Below are 19,220 nucleotides of genomic sequence, written 5' to 3' on the forward strand. Positions count from 1 at the left end.
TTACACAAATTCATTAAAGGCAAAAAGGGGAATGTACTTTGTAGTCAGAGCCAAGTAGTAAACTTTATTATTATTTCAAGCAGTGCTCCAGTAGCATACAACAAACGTAAGAAATAGAACAAACTGTTATTCTTAATCCAGTGATACTAACAGTTCAAATTATTTGATTATTGCTAATCCTCATTAATAAGTTAGTGTATAACAGTTTTATTGTGTTTTCAGTATCTATTTCACTAGCATTATGCTTAACCTCTCCTGTGTGTTGTCAGTATCCTGCGTTCTTTGTTGGAAAGAGTAGCTGGAAAGTCTTGGGAAGTGTTGCTGCTGAGGATTTCTTCCTCCTCAGTCTTGGCTGAGTTTGGGGCATTTTTAGATATTCCAGGCAGTTTATTTGTTAACATTTCTTGCTCATGAATTTAGTTAGACAATGACTATGTGAATTTATTCGATTTTCTCCCTATATGGAAGGATTTACATTAGGGTAAAACATGTTTAGTTACAGTTTACTAAAATGAGGTCAAAACAGCAGGTTAGGCAACAAACACCTGGCCATTGGGTCCTTTGTCTGTTGCAGCTTGGACGAGTTAAAATATATTTCAGTTAAAGGAAGTTGCAGACAATGCTAAAGTTTCTTTAACTAAAATGAGCTCAAGTTCAGACATAGCCTTGAGAAATCCTGAGACCTAGTCTGTCTAACTGTTGTTACAAGGTTTGAGGTCTATTATTAGTACTTGGGATCAACCAACTGGCTGGGCTGCAACAGAAATATAAGCAGGTTGTTTTTTTTCCCCAAGTCACACTCAGCTACAAGTAAAAGAACATTACAGTCTAATTGGAGACAGTTTATAGCCTAACTTGCTATGTTACTAAATTACCTGCTGAAAATTTCACTGAACTATCAAGAAGGGGACCTTTTTTTGTATTGCAATGCATTGATGTGGAGAGTGCCTTCAAATCTAGATGACGTGATTGTGTGGAGAGATTATGAGTTCAGGATAACTGAATCAACAACCAGAGGCTTTGCTCATCTAGGCAAACAGGATTTCATTTAACAAAGGTCAGCTGACTTTTAGAGCAACAGGAGGCCCACATCCCCATGCTACCAGGTACCCCCCATTGCCAGGAGGTCATTGGGTGACTCCACACTTGGCAAGACCAAGCGGGTTTTTTGGCATGGGCATTGTTTCCTGTTTCTGTAAACTCCCTCTTCGTGTCACCGTTGACATCTTTTGCCATCCTCAAAGAGATTGCAAGGACAGCGAAAAATACAAAGCAGTTACGTCTCTGCTAACACATAGAAAGGATGGCTAGGATTTAATGAACTTCTAGGCTAAGCATTGGGGTATGCTCATCGTCTCCTTGGTGAGATACTTCAGAGTCTTTTGCAGCCAGCTAGGCATTGGCCCTGGCAGGCATCATTCCAGAGAAGAAGGGTCAGCCTCTGCTGCTCGCTGGAACAAATCCCTGATGTCCCCGAGTTGCTGTCAGAGAGCTTCCACCTCCCTATTTTTCTTCATTCGGATTTTATACTTTCCCTGGTTGGTGTTTTTCCTCCTGCCTACTGGAGCAGGTAACTGTCTCCATCTGAACAATTCCATCTGTCTCCAGTTTCACCTTTTTCTTCTTACTTGACTCTACGGGCTTTCCCACAGCTGCTTCTCATAAATTGGCAATTTCTTCTGGAGTATGAGCTGAGGTTATGCAGCTGGGCCATATCAGAAATAGGCCTTGGGTCTCGGTACCACCAGCACCTGGGCCTCTAAGGAGTGGGGAGAGGGAGTGGCTGGCAGAATAGGGATGTGCTATGTTTTGAATGTGTCTGGCTCATTGTAGCTCCAAAATGTGACATCAGAGAGTGGTCCTGTTTCACTGGGTGTGTCTGTTAGTTGAGAACATGCAGAGGAGTTTTCAGTGGTAGGGACTTAAGCCTCAATTCCAGGCTAATCTTGCAGGGCTAGAACTTGCAGCAGCTTTTCACAAACCTGTAAGAAGTTACAAGTTCTTGTCATCATAGCTTTTTGTTCTGGGACTCCAGCAATATTCTGGTTCCATTTCCCTTTTCTTCTACATGCAATGGGCTGCTCTTACGTTACCCAGAGTAATGGAACAATTTGAAAGAACTTCCTCAAATTCCTGATGTAGGATACCGTGACAGTTTTATTTGCTGTTGCTTCTGTCTACATTTATTGTAACGTTCCCCTTACCTTTTTCACTTTTTCAGGTTTTGTATTGACTCAGAAAATAGAATTGGTAGTAATGGAGTAGAGGAGATAAAAAGTCATCCATTTTTTGAAGGTGTGGACTGGGGACATATCAGGTATGTGTGTGTATATAGATATACACATTTTATAGAGAGAATAAAAGCAAGAATTTCATGTACTATGGAGTCAAGGATAATTATTTCCATTCATTTTTTATTTTGAAAGGCAGCTACTGGCAGTAGGTGCGTGACAGCAAAGGTTTTCAGGCCTTGCTGACATTCATAGATGTGATCAGAGTTTAACTGCCTTGAGATGCCTCAGATTGCCCCAGAGTGCCCAGGATGGAAAGAAATGGTGGTAGGATGGCTGTGTTATTCCTGATGTATGCTTTGATATCATCGGAGAGCTCCTCTTCCAGTAGCAGTGGGCTCTGCAGCTATTGCTATAATTGACTTTTTTTATAATAGGAGCACAAGAAAAGCAAACTCTATTCCAAAAATGCAGGGGAAATAGATGAATGAAGAGGAGAGGCAGCAAGTAGGAGGAAAACACAGGGCATGTCTTTACTGCGCGGTGCAGATACTACACCTGAGTGAACCGGTATGTCTACAGAGTGCTGGGCAGAGGCACTGACTCACCTCAGAGTCGTAGCCTCTGTGGCCAAATTCTGCTGGGTCAGGCCTGGGTAGAGGGCCTGGCCAAGGCAGCTGTACCAGTTCCAACCTGAACTTGTGCCTGCAGATGCTGAGAAACATCTGCATGTATCCAAAATGGTAACACCTTTAGAGCAGACTTTGATGGCCCTACAGATACTTTCAGTTGAAATGATGGCTACTGTTCAGCTGTCTTTAAGGTCTGAGGTGATCTGCTTCTTCAGCAATACTGCAGTTTTCTACATGAACATCCATACTGTGGGCGTGTGATTGTCCAGCTCTTGTACTTCTCATTTCCTCTGGTGCAGAAAGCCTCATTTAACTTATCAGTGTGGGAGACAGTAATAAGCAGCAAGAGCAGTAACATATCTATTCATGCTGCATCTGGCAACCTGGCAAAATGGTTTCCCTGTTCCGCCCATAAGTACATTTAATTGTAATAATTACAACAGTATTAAGTTTACAGGTGCTAATTAATGACTTTCCCACAGTGCCATGTTCCAGTTTGAATGCTTTCATGGGACAGATCACATAAGAAACTTTGAAAGCCACCTTAAAACTTCTTAAAGGGCTGCCTAATTCTTGAGCTGATAAAGCAGTAGCATGTCAGAGCCAGCCTATTTTGGACAAGAGATGCTGGTGACTGAGTGTCAGAAATAGGAGCTATAGTCAAAAGGTATTTGGATGAGGTCCAGGCTGTTGAGTGCTGGAATTGTAAAGCAACACATCTGATGGCTCCAAATGCGAGTAGAATCCTGCTCAGCTGGGTAGGCTGGGTTTATGAAAGGAAGGTAACCACAGCAGTTCTTGGTGACAGCCAAGATTGTAGTGATAGCTGTATGGCAGCTAAGTGTGGAATGCTGTTTCAGTTAATGAGAAAATTATGTTTTCCTCAAGTTTGCCAAGAAGATACTAATGCTAGATAGGGAACCAAAAAATCTCCTCGTGGCGTCAGCAAACAGGCGAGTCAGATACATCTCTGATGGACTCAGTGGAAACTTTGTGCTTTAAATTAAAGGGATGTTGTAACTTTGAAAAACTAAGTTAAACAAAACTGGAACTTAAATGGATGTTTTCCTAGTATTCACTAGGCTGGCATTTATTTCTATTCACAGGGAAAGACCAGCTGCAATCCCTATAGAAATCAAAAGTATTGATGATACTTCTAACTTTGATGAATTTCCCGAATCTGATATTTTACAGCCAGGTGAGACTGCCATTATAAATTCTAAATTTCTGTCTGTGACATGCTAGAATACTCCACAGATGCTTTTGTTGTTGTTGTTTATATTAGTTTTTCTGATACCCTAATCAAGGTAATATACAGACTTGCTCTAGAGACTTTTTCAAATAGAAATGTAAACCTATGATCTCTCATAACTTCTGCTTCCTTAGAATTTTAGAGGGAAAAGAAGCCCACTGATTTTAACAATTAAATCTATTGGTAAAAATGGTTTGCCTATGTAGTCAGCATATATAGTTTTCTATCACACACTCTGTCTACCCCAATTGTAGTAAAACGTTAGGCACTGGTTTGCTTTTGATCTTTAGTGACTTTTGAGTTTCATGCCAAACATAAATGTTCACATATTTGTGGGCAAAAATTTTCAGACAGATGATTATTTAACATAATGATTTGTGAACCTCAGTGGCTCTGCAAGTCATTTAAGGTTTTTTTAGTTGTTCATTTTTATTGGCAAGTAGTAGGAATTTTTTATACATAAAAGCCTTGATTCTCTGACATGCCGGATTCTCCCAGCTTCCACTGTTTCATTTAATTATTAATGGCTTAAAGATAGGCAGATATTTAAAAATGATTAATTGATGACAGATAAGTGTAGATGCACGAACTACCGTAAGAATTATCAAAAAGCTGGGTGGTTTGTTTTCTGAAATGGCTTTTGTTTAATGGCAAAGAAATTTGTCCTTTTAATGCAAAAGCAATCAATTTCCAGTGCCTAAGTTAAGCTGTATAACTCTATATTTGGATAATGCCAAGTACATTTGTATTGGTTTTGGCATTTCAGACCCAATGAAAATATTATTGTACATCTAGATACCTAAATACAAACTTTTCTGTCTGTGTGTTTGGCATCTTGAGTTGAAAATATTGCTTAGAACTCTAAAAGCAGCAACCAGAGAGCTAAATATAGAAGCCCACTGCAGTGAGTGTCCATGTGCAGCACACCGGTCATGTGGGCTGTTCATAATATAAAAGGAGGCTGTACGAGCCTTGCTGAAGCCAGAAGTGAAGAGGAAGTCCTAGAAGAGTAATGTGTGCATGATATGTGTAGTTCTCACAGGAAAACTTGGATATATGTTTTTCTTCTGTTTGTGGTGAGGATAACATAGTACGTGTACATGCGTTTGTTGTGCATGGAACATCCCAAACTTTATGATTTTTGTAATGGTATATCCCCTGTGGGTGTGTTAGAAGTTCCTGTCAAGGTATGGGAGCCTGTTATGGTGTGTGTAAAAAAAAAAAAAAAAAAAAAAAAAAAAAAAAAAAAAATCCACACCCCAAAACCCAAACAAACAAAAACCCCCTTTTTCCACTTCAGAGGTACAAGCTGAAATTATAATTCTTCTCAGACCATTGACAAAAGGTGACTGACCTGATTAGAAACAGGAATTTTTGCTGACTAGGGAAGTAAGAGTTCAGGGCTGCGTATGTCAATGCAGTGTTAAAAGTCCTGTGAGAAGCAGCTCTGGTTTTAATTGTTTTGTTTTGTTTTTTCCTTTTTTTTTCTGAATTCTAGTGCCAAACACAACAGAACCTGACTACAAATCCAAAGACTGGGTTTTCCTCAATTATACCTACAAGAGATTTGAAGGGCTCACACAGCGTGGCTCAATCCCCTCATACATGAAAGCCGGGAAGTTGTGAAACAAACACAAACCCACAAAAGAAATAAAAATACAAACCTCAGGTAGCTGCATCACCAGACCCGCTTGGCGTTAGTTATCAATACATTGACTCTGGTGCGCATCAATTTCACAAGGAAATTCTACAGGATTAGGATTTCTAAGACTACTACAGGAATTAGTTGGCAGTGCCAGCTCGCTTTTTTTTTTTTAAAATATTTGAATATTTTTGTTAACTTTATTATACGAAGGTACTGGAATAAAAGGAACGTACATCCCTTTAACTGCACTGCCTATGTGTGTATAACAGTTAATGATGCCTCTCTGTACTGTGGCTTTGTTTGTACTGTAAACCATCTAATCCACCCAGGAGTAAAACATATCATTTTATGCAGCATTGTTATTATACTGCTTACCTGGTGGGTTTTAGATACGCAGTATAAAAAATACATTGCCCACATTTGCAAAATTCTCTGAGCAGTTGCTCAAGGGTATTCCAGTTGTGGTCGGCAGATATCCCATGAGTGTGTCAACACTGAATTATTTTCAACAGCAGTGTCCTGTGGGGTCTACTTGTACCCTGCCTACCCTCACTTCTCCCCACTGGAGGGCTTTATCAGCTCATCATCCCTTCTCTTTTTTCCTTTTTCCACTGTGTGTGGTGGTGAGACAGTCCCTGTGATCTTTTCAGTAGCATTTCTGCTTTAAATGATAGTTGCTGCTTTTTCTTTTTTGTCTCCCTAAGAAGTTCCAGGCAGAAGCGGTCCTGCTCTAGCCTTTTCTTTCCAGAATATCCCAAAGCAGCCTCTGCCAAGCTGGAAGAAACAGAGTGCCCAGCTAGATCCACTCTCCTGTCTTCTTCTTGGCTCTGTCTTCTTCTAGAATCTCCATCTAACATGGACCATGGGATTACAAAGGAACAGCTGAGTCTGCAGCCCAGTTTCCAGGAACCACGACTGAATTGTGCAGGGCATCTAAATGCTATTCTCCCCAGTCTGCAGGATGGTGACAAACTGACAGCAGACAGGTCTCCTTCTCCTAGGTCGAGGAAACTGAAGCACAAATCCCTCTGTACGCAGAGTATGGTTTGGCTTCTCAGCCCAGCAGCAGTTCAGGATTGAATTGCACTTCTCGAACAGTTTACAGTTATCTGGTCACGAAAATTTGTGTATATTTCTGCCTGTACTAGCATCTAGCATATTATCTGCAGTACTTTGAATCTATCACAATACAGTAGAGATCTTTGACATCATTTTCTGGTTACAAAATAGATTTACAGCAATGACCAATTGCCCAGTAATTGAACAAGCAGAGTCACTGTTGCAGTCTTCCTCCTCTGAATGCATGTGAAAAGCGCTCTAAAGCCTCTGCAGCACCCGTTGGAGTGAAGCAGAGAATGTTTTGGCATGTAGTAGGGAAGATGCCGTTAGACTGGCTTTTGCAGCAAAATGGAAGTGACTGTTTATGAAGCCATTACAGAAATATTTATTGCTGTTGGGCACCACGGTATCAGCTGTTTTGAATTATTTTTATGCTTGAAGAACACACTGGGATGTTCATCTGCTGCATATGTGCATGTAGTCTTCCCTGATCCAACAGCTATTAGTTTCCTCAAGGACTTCAGTGATGTCTTTCCTCCAATATTTTGTCTTTCTCCAAGCACCTGATATCTGTTACTTATTCTGCATTTCTACAAAAAAATTGAGTATTCAGCTCACCAAAGAGGAGTAGCCAGTGCCTCAGGGCCCATCCAATTTATACAGTTATATCAGAACGTTGGCTATGCTGAACTTTACATGGGAACAGCTTATTGATCTCCCAGTTTTATTTCCCAGACCTTACACTAATTAGCACCCCTTTACTGCTGTTGAGGCAAGATCCCTCAGAAATTCTCTGGTGTTGTTCTTTACCTTGTCAATGTAGCAAAGCTCAACCTGTGTTCATCCAAAGACTGTCCCAAAGCAGTCACTCACTTAAATCCACCTTTACACTTTCATACTTTGTTCTGCCAGTACCCTGGCAGTTTTGGAGGCTTCTCAGGAAAGGAAGTTCCTTTTCTAAGGGCTTCAATCCATTCTACCAAGACAGAGGAGCCTGGGCAGAAAACATCTGAGATGCAAACTTGGCCTCAAAGGACATCACTATGGAAAAGAGAATTTTTATTAGTTTTGCTTTCCAGTCTCACTCATGGGGCACTGTGTACACCAGAAGTGGAATTCCTGCGAACAGCACATTTCAAAAGACTACAGTAACCCTATTGGTGTAGTATTAAGTCTTTGCTTGAACTTGCCAAGACAAGATAAGTTTCATGGAAACTGCAAATGCTCAGTAATACTGCTGATTTTATTTTTTTTTTTTTTCCTGTGGGGTTGGCGGGAGGGGAGATAAATACACACTTAATTTAAAGCTATCTATTAAACAACTATGTCTGTACATACTCACTGGTTTACAAACTTGGGGAAAAAGCTCAACCCTATATCTGTAACACTAAAGATAATACTCATTTAAAATTGCGGATGATTAATCATATCAGTGCTCACATAGGAGTTATATCCATAGGGAAACAGCCTGCAGCCTATTTAGCATAAACTCCTGTATTGTGGTAGTAGTTGATTTTTTAATTTTTTTTAAACATAGCATTATTTTAATCGGTAAGTCAAGTTAAACAAAGTATTAACTACTGCTTTTAGGATGATAGAATTTTTTTTAAAGGTGAAACTGTGACACTGTAATGAATTAAAGAGAACAGAAGGTTAATCTACACTGGCTTTCAAAAAATGGAAGTGCAGCATATCTTTTGTTTTGTTATTTTTGCCTCATACCTTTGGATGCTTGTGGTTTTTCCTTTGGCAATGTTTGTCACTGTGCCATTTATTTTTCTTATTCTTGGAGTACCAAAGATCCTGAAATGGCTTGATGATTGCAACCATGTGAAAATTTATTTTCTGGAAGTATGTTTTGTTAACTTTTGTTAAAATGTGGAATTGTGTATGCAAATTGTTACCAGAGGTTTGCTGGGAAGTTAACCTATTCCAGCAGGTAAAACTTGAGTGCATCGATGGAAGTGGTAAGCCTGAATCCAAATTCTGGACCTGAATACCCTGAAACTGGGGAGGAAGCTTGGATTGGGAAATGCAGCTGAGCTTTTGCACTTTGTTCCATCTCCAATCAGCATGAGTGAGTGGCCTTAGGTACAGGACATCAGCAGAGGTTGTTCCATGTGCAAAAGGAGTTAAAATTGCCAGCATTCAGAAATCAAATATTGTTGATACTGCATTTGCACTGTTAAATTTGCCTTGCTGGAGAGTTATATAAGTGTTATTTTTATAGGTCAATTGTTAAACACCTGAGCCGTTGGATACAGTATGGAATAATAGCATCTGACGTGGGTGAATTCACCTAAGTGCAAAGGGGCTTGCTGAAAGCTCTCCACACTACCAAGATAAATGGGCATAAGCAGTACAAAGGGTGTTGTGTCGGCTCTTTCTAAAGAGGTGATTTTCCTCCTCTGCAACAGCAAGTAGGGAATACTGCAGTTTAGCCCGGTTATACTCTAATGCTTAGGAAGTGCTCTCACTTTTTCAATAATACGAGCAATTACAAGCATTGTAACATACTGTACTTTGTCCTTTTAATGTTGATATATTACAGCAGCTCGTTCTTGGAGTCAAAATGGCAACTGCTATATTTTTCCTAGACTGTTTCATTAGTTGTGGTTGGGAAAGTTACATAGAAGCATTATAAAAATTTATATGAGGCTTTTTACAGCATTTGAAAATAAAAGTAGCATTTTTTTTTAAAGTTGCCAGTTTGATTTTTTTTCACACCAGTGTACTGGATCTCTTTATCTTCTGGTATGGGAGACGTCTAAGGAATTGAGACAATATTTTGTGTATTCTCATCTTGAATTCCACAGACAGTGAAAACCCCGGTGTTGCTACTCTAATCCAAGGAGAGCGCAAAAATTGCTTAACTTGTACCAACTGCCGTCATGTGAAGCTACTTCTAAAATGGTTATTGCTGTTCACAAGAGACTTGCCGCCTTCCCTGCAGACCATAATTTATTCAAGAAAAGCTTCCACAGCCAGTTGTGTCCTTCAATTCACTATATAGTGAATAGAAACAATTTTGTCCTACTCTTCCCTGTTCCTTGCTGAGTTCAGAGTAGTGGCAGCAGACGCAGTTGTGAAATAGTCACATAAAAAAATTATTACAGAGTTGAGCAGCTGAAAGCAAAGGGGAGCTAGCAGCTGGCGACTGGCTTTCTCTGGAGCCCTCCAGTGAACAACAGCCCTCCCTCCACTTGGGAATTGCTGAGCTCAGTGAATGATACAATTTTAACAGAGTTTTACAATTTTTATTTAATGGGATTACACTTGTCTTCCAGTAACCATATATATTATATCTCAGAGCTACATATCATAAGGAAATGGGGGCTTAGTTCCTTATCTCCTTGCATTACCAAATTAGCTGTTCCTCAAAACCACGGCACTTTAACGGCAAATATAAAGGCTATGCCTTCACCATGTGCAGAATATTTTTAAATCAACCACTTAAATAATATTTTACAGTTTAGTGTTTGTAAAACTGCAAATATTTGTTGTGCATTTTTCATTTATTTATTCTTGCACAGTGTGCCTTGTACGTAAGCAAAACAATTATGCTTTGGATGATAAAAGGTCTTCTGACAATCGTCCTATGGAAAGAGAAGGGAGGAGTATTTGAAACAGTCTGTCTTGCTGTTGGGAGTCATGACAATAGCGGTTCCCAGCTGTGGACTAGACAAAGATGTATTTGCAGTTCAGGAAGTGTGTAATGTACTTCTTTAAGGTAATTTTATTTATCATGCATGTAAATTTTAAATATCACAGAGGTTCTAAAATTCCTGTCCCATAGCTGAATTTCAAAGATGAAAGCAGGTTTTAAATACGGGTGCCAGCAGGCTGTAACCTGTCAGCCGTGCTGGGTTCTGCCGCAGAATGCCTTTCTGCCTAAAAGAAGCTGCCACCTGAAGTGGCCCTACTGGGACAGCTGAAGGGCAAGTTAATGTCTATATAATACAATGAATTTACTGCCAATAGTAATGGCACCAAGGAGCACTTCTACAATTGGTGTAAGGGGAAATGAATCTTTATACGTGCAGAGAGAACTGATCTCACTGCCGCCACCTCCTCCCACCACCTCTGGCCAGGTTATTTGGTAGCATGGAGGTTACTGTTCTCTGGGGAAATGGGGCATGTGGGTTTGAACCTCTCCGTGCCGAGGAGAGAAATTTCTCAATCAAGTCAGAGTACTGCTAGGAACAGTTTGTTTCTGGTTTGAACCGACCCTTGATGCCGCATCTTGTTCCCATACCAGCTGCTTTAATCTGTTCCTAGTGAGCCACCATCTGCTGCTGCTTCTCTCTCTTCCAGGAATACGTGCTCTCTATGCGTGCTGTCCCCCGGCAGTGCACCTTCAGCTGGTAGCGGTTCCTTCCCCTCCAGATGTCTCTGCCCATCCTCCCCCCTCCAAAGACAAAATCTTTGCCCTTGCCTGTACGTTTCCAGCCCGCGAAACTAAATGATGTGGAGAGGGCAGCTTATCAGCAGATTAAGTGCTGTGACCTTAAAGCTGTTGTGTAAAGGCGTAACCACAGCCCCTGCTCCACATTTTGAAAAAGAGACGGCAGCTACAGATAGCAAGTGTTATAACACCAAGTCTATGTAACACCTTGTTTCCTTCCAGGGATGCAGGCCGAATCTGCCCCTCAGTGTGGGTGTGCAGCCTGGAATATGAAGGTAATGGAGCTCCAAGAGGAAGCAGGTGCCAAGACGTTCCCCTCAGCTACGTCTAAGCACGTGCAGCCATCTACAAAGCTTCGTGACATGAAATGGGAGTGCCGATTTGAACGGGCATCTCCCTAGTGTTAGGGCTTACTCAGAAACAGCAATAGCTCTGCTAGTCTTTGACAATTCCCATACTAAGTCTGCTTCTGACTTCAATATATCTAATTAATAATAACGAATTATCAGATGAGAACTTCAGTGACTTTTTGGTCATGACTGAGTGAATCACTGGTAAAACCAGACACGTGTCAAGATTTTCAATCCAGCAGACTGCCTTTGAGGTCTCATCCAGCTCCCACTGACGTCAGCGGAAGATCCCTATCTAAAGCCCAAAGAAACCAGTGAACAAGCATGGTCTCAAAAGCAAGCTGTTTGCTGATGCCATGCTTCTGTGGTCTTTACAAATGAGACAAAAAGATTTTACTGTCTGTACAATTCAATTGGTTGAAAAGCAGTACGTGAAGAGGATGCCTTTTGGCTTCAAATACAGTGGTGAGAAACTTGCATGGTACTTACGCTATTAAAGAAGAAGGTATTACCTGGTTTTTTATAAACAAACTAATACTTCAAGGAAACTTTGCAAAATATACAATTTACTTAAATACCTTTTTCTGAAGTAGCATAGTACGTTACTGGGCCCCAGTATGGATTTTTCATATTCTATGAACCAGATTGGCATGACTTCTTGATTTGTGAAGTTCACAGGTAGTGAACAATGAATGCGACCCTGCAATTGGCACGGTTCTGCTGAGTAACGTTACACATCTTGTGGGCCCACTCTGTGCAACAGTTGTTGGTTTCTCTTTTCAGTTAATTCTGCCTCGAGTAGTGGCACAGACTGAAGGTGCCTTACATTTCTGTATCTTTGCATTGTTCCTGTACCAGTTGTTTCATATGAGGCTGTTAACATTTGAAAAGACCAGTAATCTGTACTGGGGGCGACAAGTCTGCTTTAACCAAGGCGAAGGCTTTCAGGCAGTGATGTAAGGCACTGTCAGGACCTTTGCAGGCAAGATGGGTGAGACAGCTGCAGCGAAGGAGGTTCACAGAGTGGTTCTGTGCAAACCCAAGAAAAGCTGTTTTGGCCTTGGAGATATGCTGCCCTTGCAGCTGGATTTGTTCTCTTTTAGCCAGAGCAGAAAAGGCATTGGGTGGGGTCTCACTGATCCTGGAGAGGTAGGGCTCAGCTTGGGGGCTGCCCCTTGTGCACCATGGGCACATTTCAATTGCTTTTCATTTCAACAGGCCCCTTAAACAGCTTTATTTATCCTTGTGTAGAGATTTGTAACAGCAATACTGTTTTTCAAAGACATTAGGCTCTTGTTAGGCATTCAGGAAATACCAGTTTCTGCCAAGAATGAAATGGCTATTTAAAAACAGAAAATTACTTTGTTTTCAAATCAAAAGTGGCACGCATCATCAAGCACAGAGAGTTTTAGGTAAGAGATTTACAAGCAAGCATATTACTTTGTGGGCACAAATCTCATCAGCCAGGACTCCAAAATAAAGCAGGCACTTCGGAAAATGCTGATCTTTTTCACTGGTTTTAGTTTTGTTAGAAAACCACACAGTAAATTGGTCATCGTACTGGTTCCAATACTGAGATTAGAGAGGGAAAGCAAGTAGGATTTGGAAGCTCTTTCTCAAACTAAACTTGTTTCATCATGCAAGGAATTTGTCCATGACTCACAGACCTTTAAGGCCAGACTATATCACTATCACAATCCAGTCTGACATACTGCATATCATAATCCATACAACTTCACTCACTGTATTGTGTCAGTATAGCACAGCTCACTGCTGGCAAAGCCTGAATTATTTTGTGCTGGGGTTTTTTTTGTTTTGGTTTGGGGTTTTTTTTGTTGGGTTTTTTTTCTTCTTCAAAGGGCTTCTGCGCCAATTAATGAGTAGAAATAACTTTAAGGAGTTTATTTTTATTATTGGCTGATTACAGTGTAATTATGCTATTTATATAACTTTTGAAGCAAAAGACTCTGTGATTGGGAGAGGAACTTTTGCTTTAAAAGGGTAGCAAGTTTTTGATGCACAGACACAGAATTTATAGCAAAGTCAACCAATTGCTTGTGGTGCCCTTAAAAATAATCCAGTGACTTTCAAGCACAAACCACAGACTAAACCAGACTTTTTTATTCATTTTATTCATTCTTCGAACTAGCTAGCCTGTTCACAGGTAATCTATAAAAACACAAGTGATTCAGGATACAGGTATTGTTCTTCACGTTACTTTGAGCCATGTAATGCTGTGGCCTGAGAGGAAACCATAAATAACTTGCGTTCTGGAAGAGAAGTCTGTGAAAAAATTGTATTTGTATTTACAAGTACGCTAAGTAACTTCAGTTTACTGCTATTAAGTTTCAGTAGGAAAAAGTTAGCTAGCTCACCCTAAGCAGTCACCTAAGCGTGAAGCAATACAAGTCACTCTAATAACATAGTGACTCTCAGTGTTCCCTCAGAGGAGGAAAGTACTTCTGTCCAGCTGCTCTCAGTTCTGAAACAGGTCTCTTAAGCGTGGCGTGCGTGAACCTAGCTTGGCACCAGCAAATACACAGAAATCCGCATCCTCTTCAGGATGGTATCTCAGAGAAATGCTGGCTGGATGCTCTTCATGTCCTTTGTAACAGCTAAGACATGCTTTTGATGTCATTAATCATTTACTGAAAAGAAAAAGGAGTAATAATACAGACACCTTTCTTTCACTGCTGTCTCAGGCTATTATTTAACTGCTCTGAGGTCTCGTCGTTATTTTTACCCCTTTAGCAAGTTGTTGTATAAGTTGTTTGGAAAAAAGAGGCTATCTGTTGCTTACATAAAGCATTCTGTTCTCTATTTTATAGCTAAAAGCTACTCAAGAGAAAGTGCTCACCTAAAAATGGGGCAAAAATATCAGGTGTGGCCTACTCAAAATCAGTGCCTTACATAAACTGGGATCTTGCTCTGCCAAGGTTTAAGGCTAATGACTTACATGAAATGTATGAAATTATCAGTGAAGAGACCAATCATCGCCTTGGAATAAGAAACCGGTATAATAAATGGTGTTTAAAACCTGTGTTAATGAAGTGGCAGTGCATTATGTTTATAAGAACTTTCTAAGTGCCAGGATATGTGACATTGACCATGGATGAGAAGTACACATGCTTTCGCATGACAGGCAGAAATATTGCTGAGATTGATCTGATTTCCTGACTTAGACATATCATAAAGTGCCAAAAAATTCTTCATTGAATTACAAGTACTTCTATTGTTACACTAAAAAATATGAGATAAAATGTGAATAAGGTGCATTAGCTCTGTTTCTAGTGAGTCAGATTAAAAAACCCCAAAACTATTGCATTTCGAATATCCTCATTGAATGTTCCCATACGGAGAGGGTTTGTATTTAATAGCTATTAAGGTTGTTAGAACAGTTTTCTGGAGCTATTTAAATCTTTAACTCATTGAGCTTTGTAACAATGGCCATCTGCAACTTTCTGTGGTTACTGAGTCTCTGAAACATTTTTAGTCGATGTGGCTGACTCACTCTGCTGAAATCTCCTTAACATTTCAGTGTCCACTGATGATGCAAACCTGGAGGAGGGAGCTCCTAGCTTCAAAACTGGGCCAAAAGAGTACTTTAGCAGGGCCAAACATGACATTTAAGCTTCCTGTTAACAAATTATTGGAAATTTTTTTCAATATAATTTGTAGTATATGAATAAAACAAATATGCATTAATGACAATGATTTTCTCAAAGATGGCAACACTGTCTAACTTCTGGGTTTTAGCTCTTCCTGCTGCTTTTTATTTCATTTTGGGCAGAAATGGTTTGTAATTGATTTTGTCCGATACAAATTCTGTAAGACTAACTGAACCCAGCATGGTGGAATACATATAGCACTGCAATGGTAACTGCAGGATTACACATAACTTGAAATTCTGAGATGAAAAGTTGAATTTGCAAGGGGAGGAAAGTACCTTATGAAGAAGTGTGCGTTGAGACTGTTGCAGTAGCTTATTTATATTTCAGCAACATCCCCAACTGGAACCCACAATTCCCTGGCCAGGTAAGCATATTCTGTAAGAGCAGTTCACCCACTTGGCCCTTCCATATGCCTGGCTGAACCCTGAGCTGCCCACTCCCATACAGAGGGGGTGCTTCCCAGCTGAGTGTGAAATGTGCTGGGAGCTTGAAGTATAAAAGATGGCACAAATGGAGTTTGGGACTGCATAAGAGTAATCATTCTCAGGATTATAGTCTGGAGTTCAGGCAAGTAAATTCTGCCTAAATCTCAGAAAGCTATGAAGGAAACACATCCTTGTTTTCTGGATTTGTTTCCCAGCTCTGTCATTGAGTAGGCAAGTTACTGATCTTCCACCACAATACATTAAACTCATAGGTGTTCAAATGCATTTGGCCATGTAATTTTGTGAGGATTTACTTTCTCAGGTTCTTAGAATCATTGAATCACAGAATCATTTAAGTTGCATAAGACCTTTAAGATCATTGAGTCCAACCGTTAACCCAGCACTGCCAAGTCCACCACTAAACCACGTCCCTAAGCACCACATCTACACGTCTTTTAAATACCTCCAGGGATGGTGACTCAACCACCTCCCGGAGCAGCCTGTTCCAATGCCTGACAACCCTTTCGGTGAAGAAATTTTTCCTTATTATCCAATCTAAACCTCACCTGGTGCAATGGTAGGCCATTTCCTATTGTCCTATCGCTTGTTACTTGGGAAAAGAGACTGACACCTACCTTGCTACAACCTCCTTACAAGTAGTTGTAGAGAGTGTTTTGGCAGACATAGATGTTTATACATAATTAAAGTAAAACCAGTACTGAACTGCTGTCTTAGATGGAATGATGGAAGCAGAGAAGCAAAGGTTTGATGAGACTTGGGTTCCAAGGTACTAGCTTTCCCAAGATAAAACACTTAACTTTCCTACACAGAGAAAACAGACATAGAAACAGCTGTTTTACACATAGGAGGTTTCTGTCCAGGTAGATCAAACTATAGTAAGAATCTTTAGTAGGACTTCAAAGTTTCCTTAATTTTGAAGGAGGAAAAAAGCTTTCTTTTTTTAGAGAGAGTCAACAGTAAACAGTCTCTTGTAATTTTATAAATAACCATGATCACTTCTAGTCTTACCATCAGTGGTAACATGCTTATAAACATTACTGCAAAGGTTCCTCTGCACTGTTTCTACAGCTCCAGACCCATTTTTCTGTTGCATGTGACTATCCTCTTGGAGAAAACAGCCTGTCAGAAAACTATCTTTCAAGCAATTTATTTCTGCCAGAGCAATTTTGTAACCCACATGTTTGGTTTAAGCCATTGCAAGCTTGCAACTTCCTTTGACCTGGACACATAACTGGCATTCCCATACATATATTTCCCCTCAGCATAACGTAGTCAATGATGGAAACACTTCTGTAAATAATATTCCTGCTTTCATTAAAACCACATGGATCTTTGTGTATTTAGTCACACTACCTTACTAACTTTTAGCAAAGGATGGTTTTATTTTTATCTTGAGTAATTTTATTATGTCCATAGCTCAAAAAACCCAATCACTTGTCTGCATATCAAAGATGTAAGTTTTGACAACTGAGATATTAACCACTAGAACAGATGATGAAGGAATGTAATATACCTTCCAAAATACTACACCTACTTTTATTAGTTCCGAAGGACCCCCCATTACTAATAACAGACAGATGCTCTGAAAGCCCACTGAACAGTACACCTGCAGAAGTAGCTTTCTTCACACATATCACCGATCACCTAGATCCAGCCTTACTGGTGAGCAATACCAGCTGCACTGTACATTTAAGCTCCCTCATACCCAAGTGCGACAGATAGAAGGTGACACACATGCAGCCCATGAAGATGGCACAGGTAAGGGTGCGTGAGTCTAGGCAATAGCCTATTCTGCCACACCTACAACTGGAACTGAGCAAGCCCCGGCTACATCAGTATTAGCAAGCAGGGCAGGACAGTAAGAGAGGTTCTGCCAAGTTGAACGGGCCTGGGTGCACACACTGCATGTGATGAAGTTTTCATTTCAGACTAGCTCTAGTGAGGTTTGCTGGAATACATTAACCTCTTACAATCGCATCTTGAGCTCTTTGTGGCAAAGGAATACACTTTGCACATACCAAGACTACTCCAGGATGCAAACCAAGGCCCAATGCGGATGATAGGTAGGTTCATTTCAAAACTGCACTCCTGCTATTGGCAAAATACATAGCTACAGCCTCAGCATCTAGTGTAATCCAGGTCTATTACCACAATATAATATACTGGTAAAAGTTAACCTATTTTTATGCTTTTTACTGATTATGTGTGCCTGTTCTCTGCCCTGCTCTGACCACACACTGGACCCAATAACCCAGAGAGGCCTCTCCCCACCAGAACGATGGCAAGATGTTGATTCTTCCTCAGACAAGGTGTCCTCTGTACAGCACCCTGAAAATGTAACAGGTACACAGGCCAAGGCAAAGCCATTTGGAGATTTCCCCTCATACTGCAAAGGTCAGAAGCGGCCCACACCTACCCTGGCTCTTCCAACATGCCAGAAGGGTGCGGGGGCACCCCCATTACACTCAACACACCTGGTGTGGCGTGGCGTGGCCTGGCCTGTCCCACTGCCGCCACGACGACCCTCGCGGGTCTCAGAGCTCTAGGGGAGGGCCATGCGGGTGGCCCCGACCCTCACCCACTGCTCACTTGCAGCCCTGCGCTGTGGAGGGCTGAGAGAACGGCACCAGCCCGAGGGACGGCACAGCAGGAACCAAGACCCCCTCCGCCCGCGCCAGCCCGGAATCTCGCGAGAAGTTGTGCCGCGGGGCGGGGCGGGGGCGGGAGGAGGGCGGTGGCGGCGGCGCGGCTGAGGCGGCGCCAGGGTGTGGGGGGCTGACGGGACGGGCTCGCTCCCGTCACCTCAGTTCACCTCCTGCATGCCGCCGGGGCCGGGGGCGCTGTGGAGCGGGGCTCGGGCCGCCCGCCATGGCCGAGGCAGGAGCGGGAAGCACCGAGGGGGCCGAGGAGGAGCGGCGGGCCACTGAAGGTGTGGGGGGGGGGGGGGGGGGGAAGGGGGGGGGGGGGGAAGGGGGCGGCTGAAGGCAGCTGCTCCCCCTGCCCAGCTGTGACGGTACGGTGAGGGCCGGGGTGTGCCTGCCCGCCGCCGTGATGGGGCCGGTGCCCGCCGTACAGGGGCAGGGGTGCATGTCGCCGGGCTGTGCGCGGCCGCCCGTGGCGGTGGCCTTCCTGTGAGGGCACTCGGGCCCGGGCCCGGTGCCGGTGTCGCGCTGCGGCGGTGCGGTATGTCAGCCAGCCGGGCCCGGGCGCTGCCGGCCCCGTTCTGCCCGCGGTCAGTGGGGCGCGCTGGGGGGGCGCTTGCAGGGGGGTCCCGGGTAGAGGGTTCGCTCTCTGCCCCTTCGCTCTCAGCCCCTGCTATTACAGTTCAGGTGTGTCATCATACTGATGTGATATGCGATAAAAATTATTTGTTTTGTTTCGTTTTTTTTTAACTCGGTATGTAGTTTCTGATCTACACCTACCCGTTCTATGTGTTTTCAATATGCTCATATAATTTTTTAGTAGGTAAGCATCATTTATTGGTTTGGGTGTAGTGATTTTGGGTTGTGTGTGTGTGCATGCCCATGCC

The 19,220-nt window shown here is 42.0% G+C and overlaps 2 protein-coding genes across 3 annotated transcripts in view; both read left to right on the forward strand.

Moving 5' to 3' along the window:
- STK38L (serine/threonine kinase 38 like) overlaps nucleotides 1-9,520 on the forward strand; it is a 50,671-nt gene extending 41,151 nt beyond the window's left edge. The window contains exons 12-14 of the mRNA XM_056340483.1: nucleotides 2,222-2,317; nucleotides 3,970-4,061; nucleotides 5,614-9,520. Coding sequence (XP_056196458.1) covers nucleotides 2,222-2,317; nucleotides 3,970-4,061; nucleotides 5,614-5,741 — 316 coding nt within the window. The 3' untranslated portion in view covers nucleotides 5,742-9,520. The remainder of the gene's footprint in view (nucleotides 1-2,221; nucleotides 2,318-3,969; nucleotides 4,062-5,613) is intronic.
- Nucleotides 9,521-18,446: 8,926 nt separating this feature from the next.
- The window catches only part of BMAL2 (basic helix-loop-helix ARNT like 2), a 37,349-nt gene continuing 36,575 nt past the window's right edge, over nucleotides 18,447-19,220 (forward strand). The window contains exon 1 of one of the 2 annotated variants that reach the window (XM_056339661.1): nucleotides 18,447-18,620. In XM_056339661.1, the coding sequence (XP_056195636.1) occupies nucleotides 18,560-18,620 (61 nt within the window). In that variant the 5' untranslated portion in view covers nucleotides 18,447-18,559. Of the gene's footprint in view, nucleotides 18,621-18,685; nucleotides 18,705-19,220 lie in introns of those variants that run through there. The other variant, XM_056339664.1, reaches the window with a different exon arrangement.

The sequence above is a fragment of the Falco biarmicus genome, chromosome 5, assembly GCF_023638135.1.
Source record: "Falco biarmicus isolate bFalBia1 chromosome 5, bFalBia1.pri, whole genome shotgun sequence".
Taxonomy (NCBI): domain Eukaryota; kingdom Metazoa; phylum Chordata; class Aves; order Falconiformes; family Falconidae; genus Falco; species Falco biarmicus.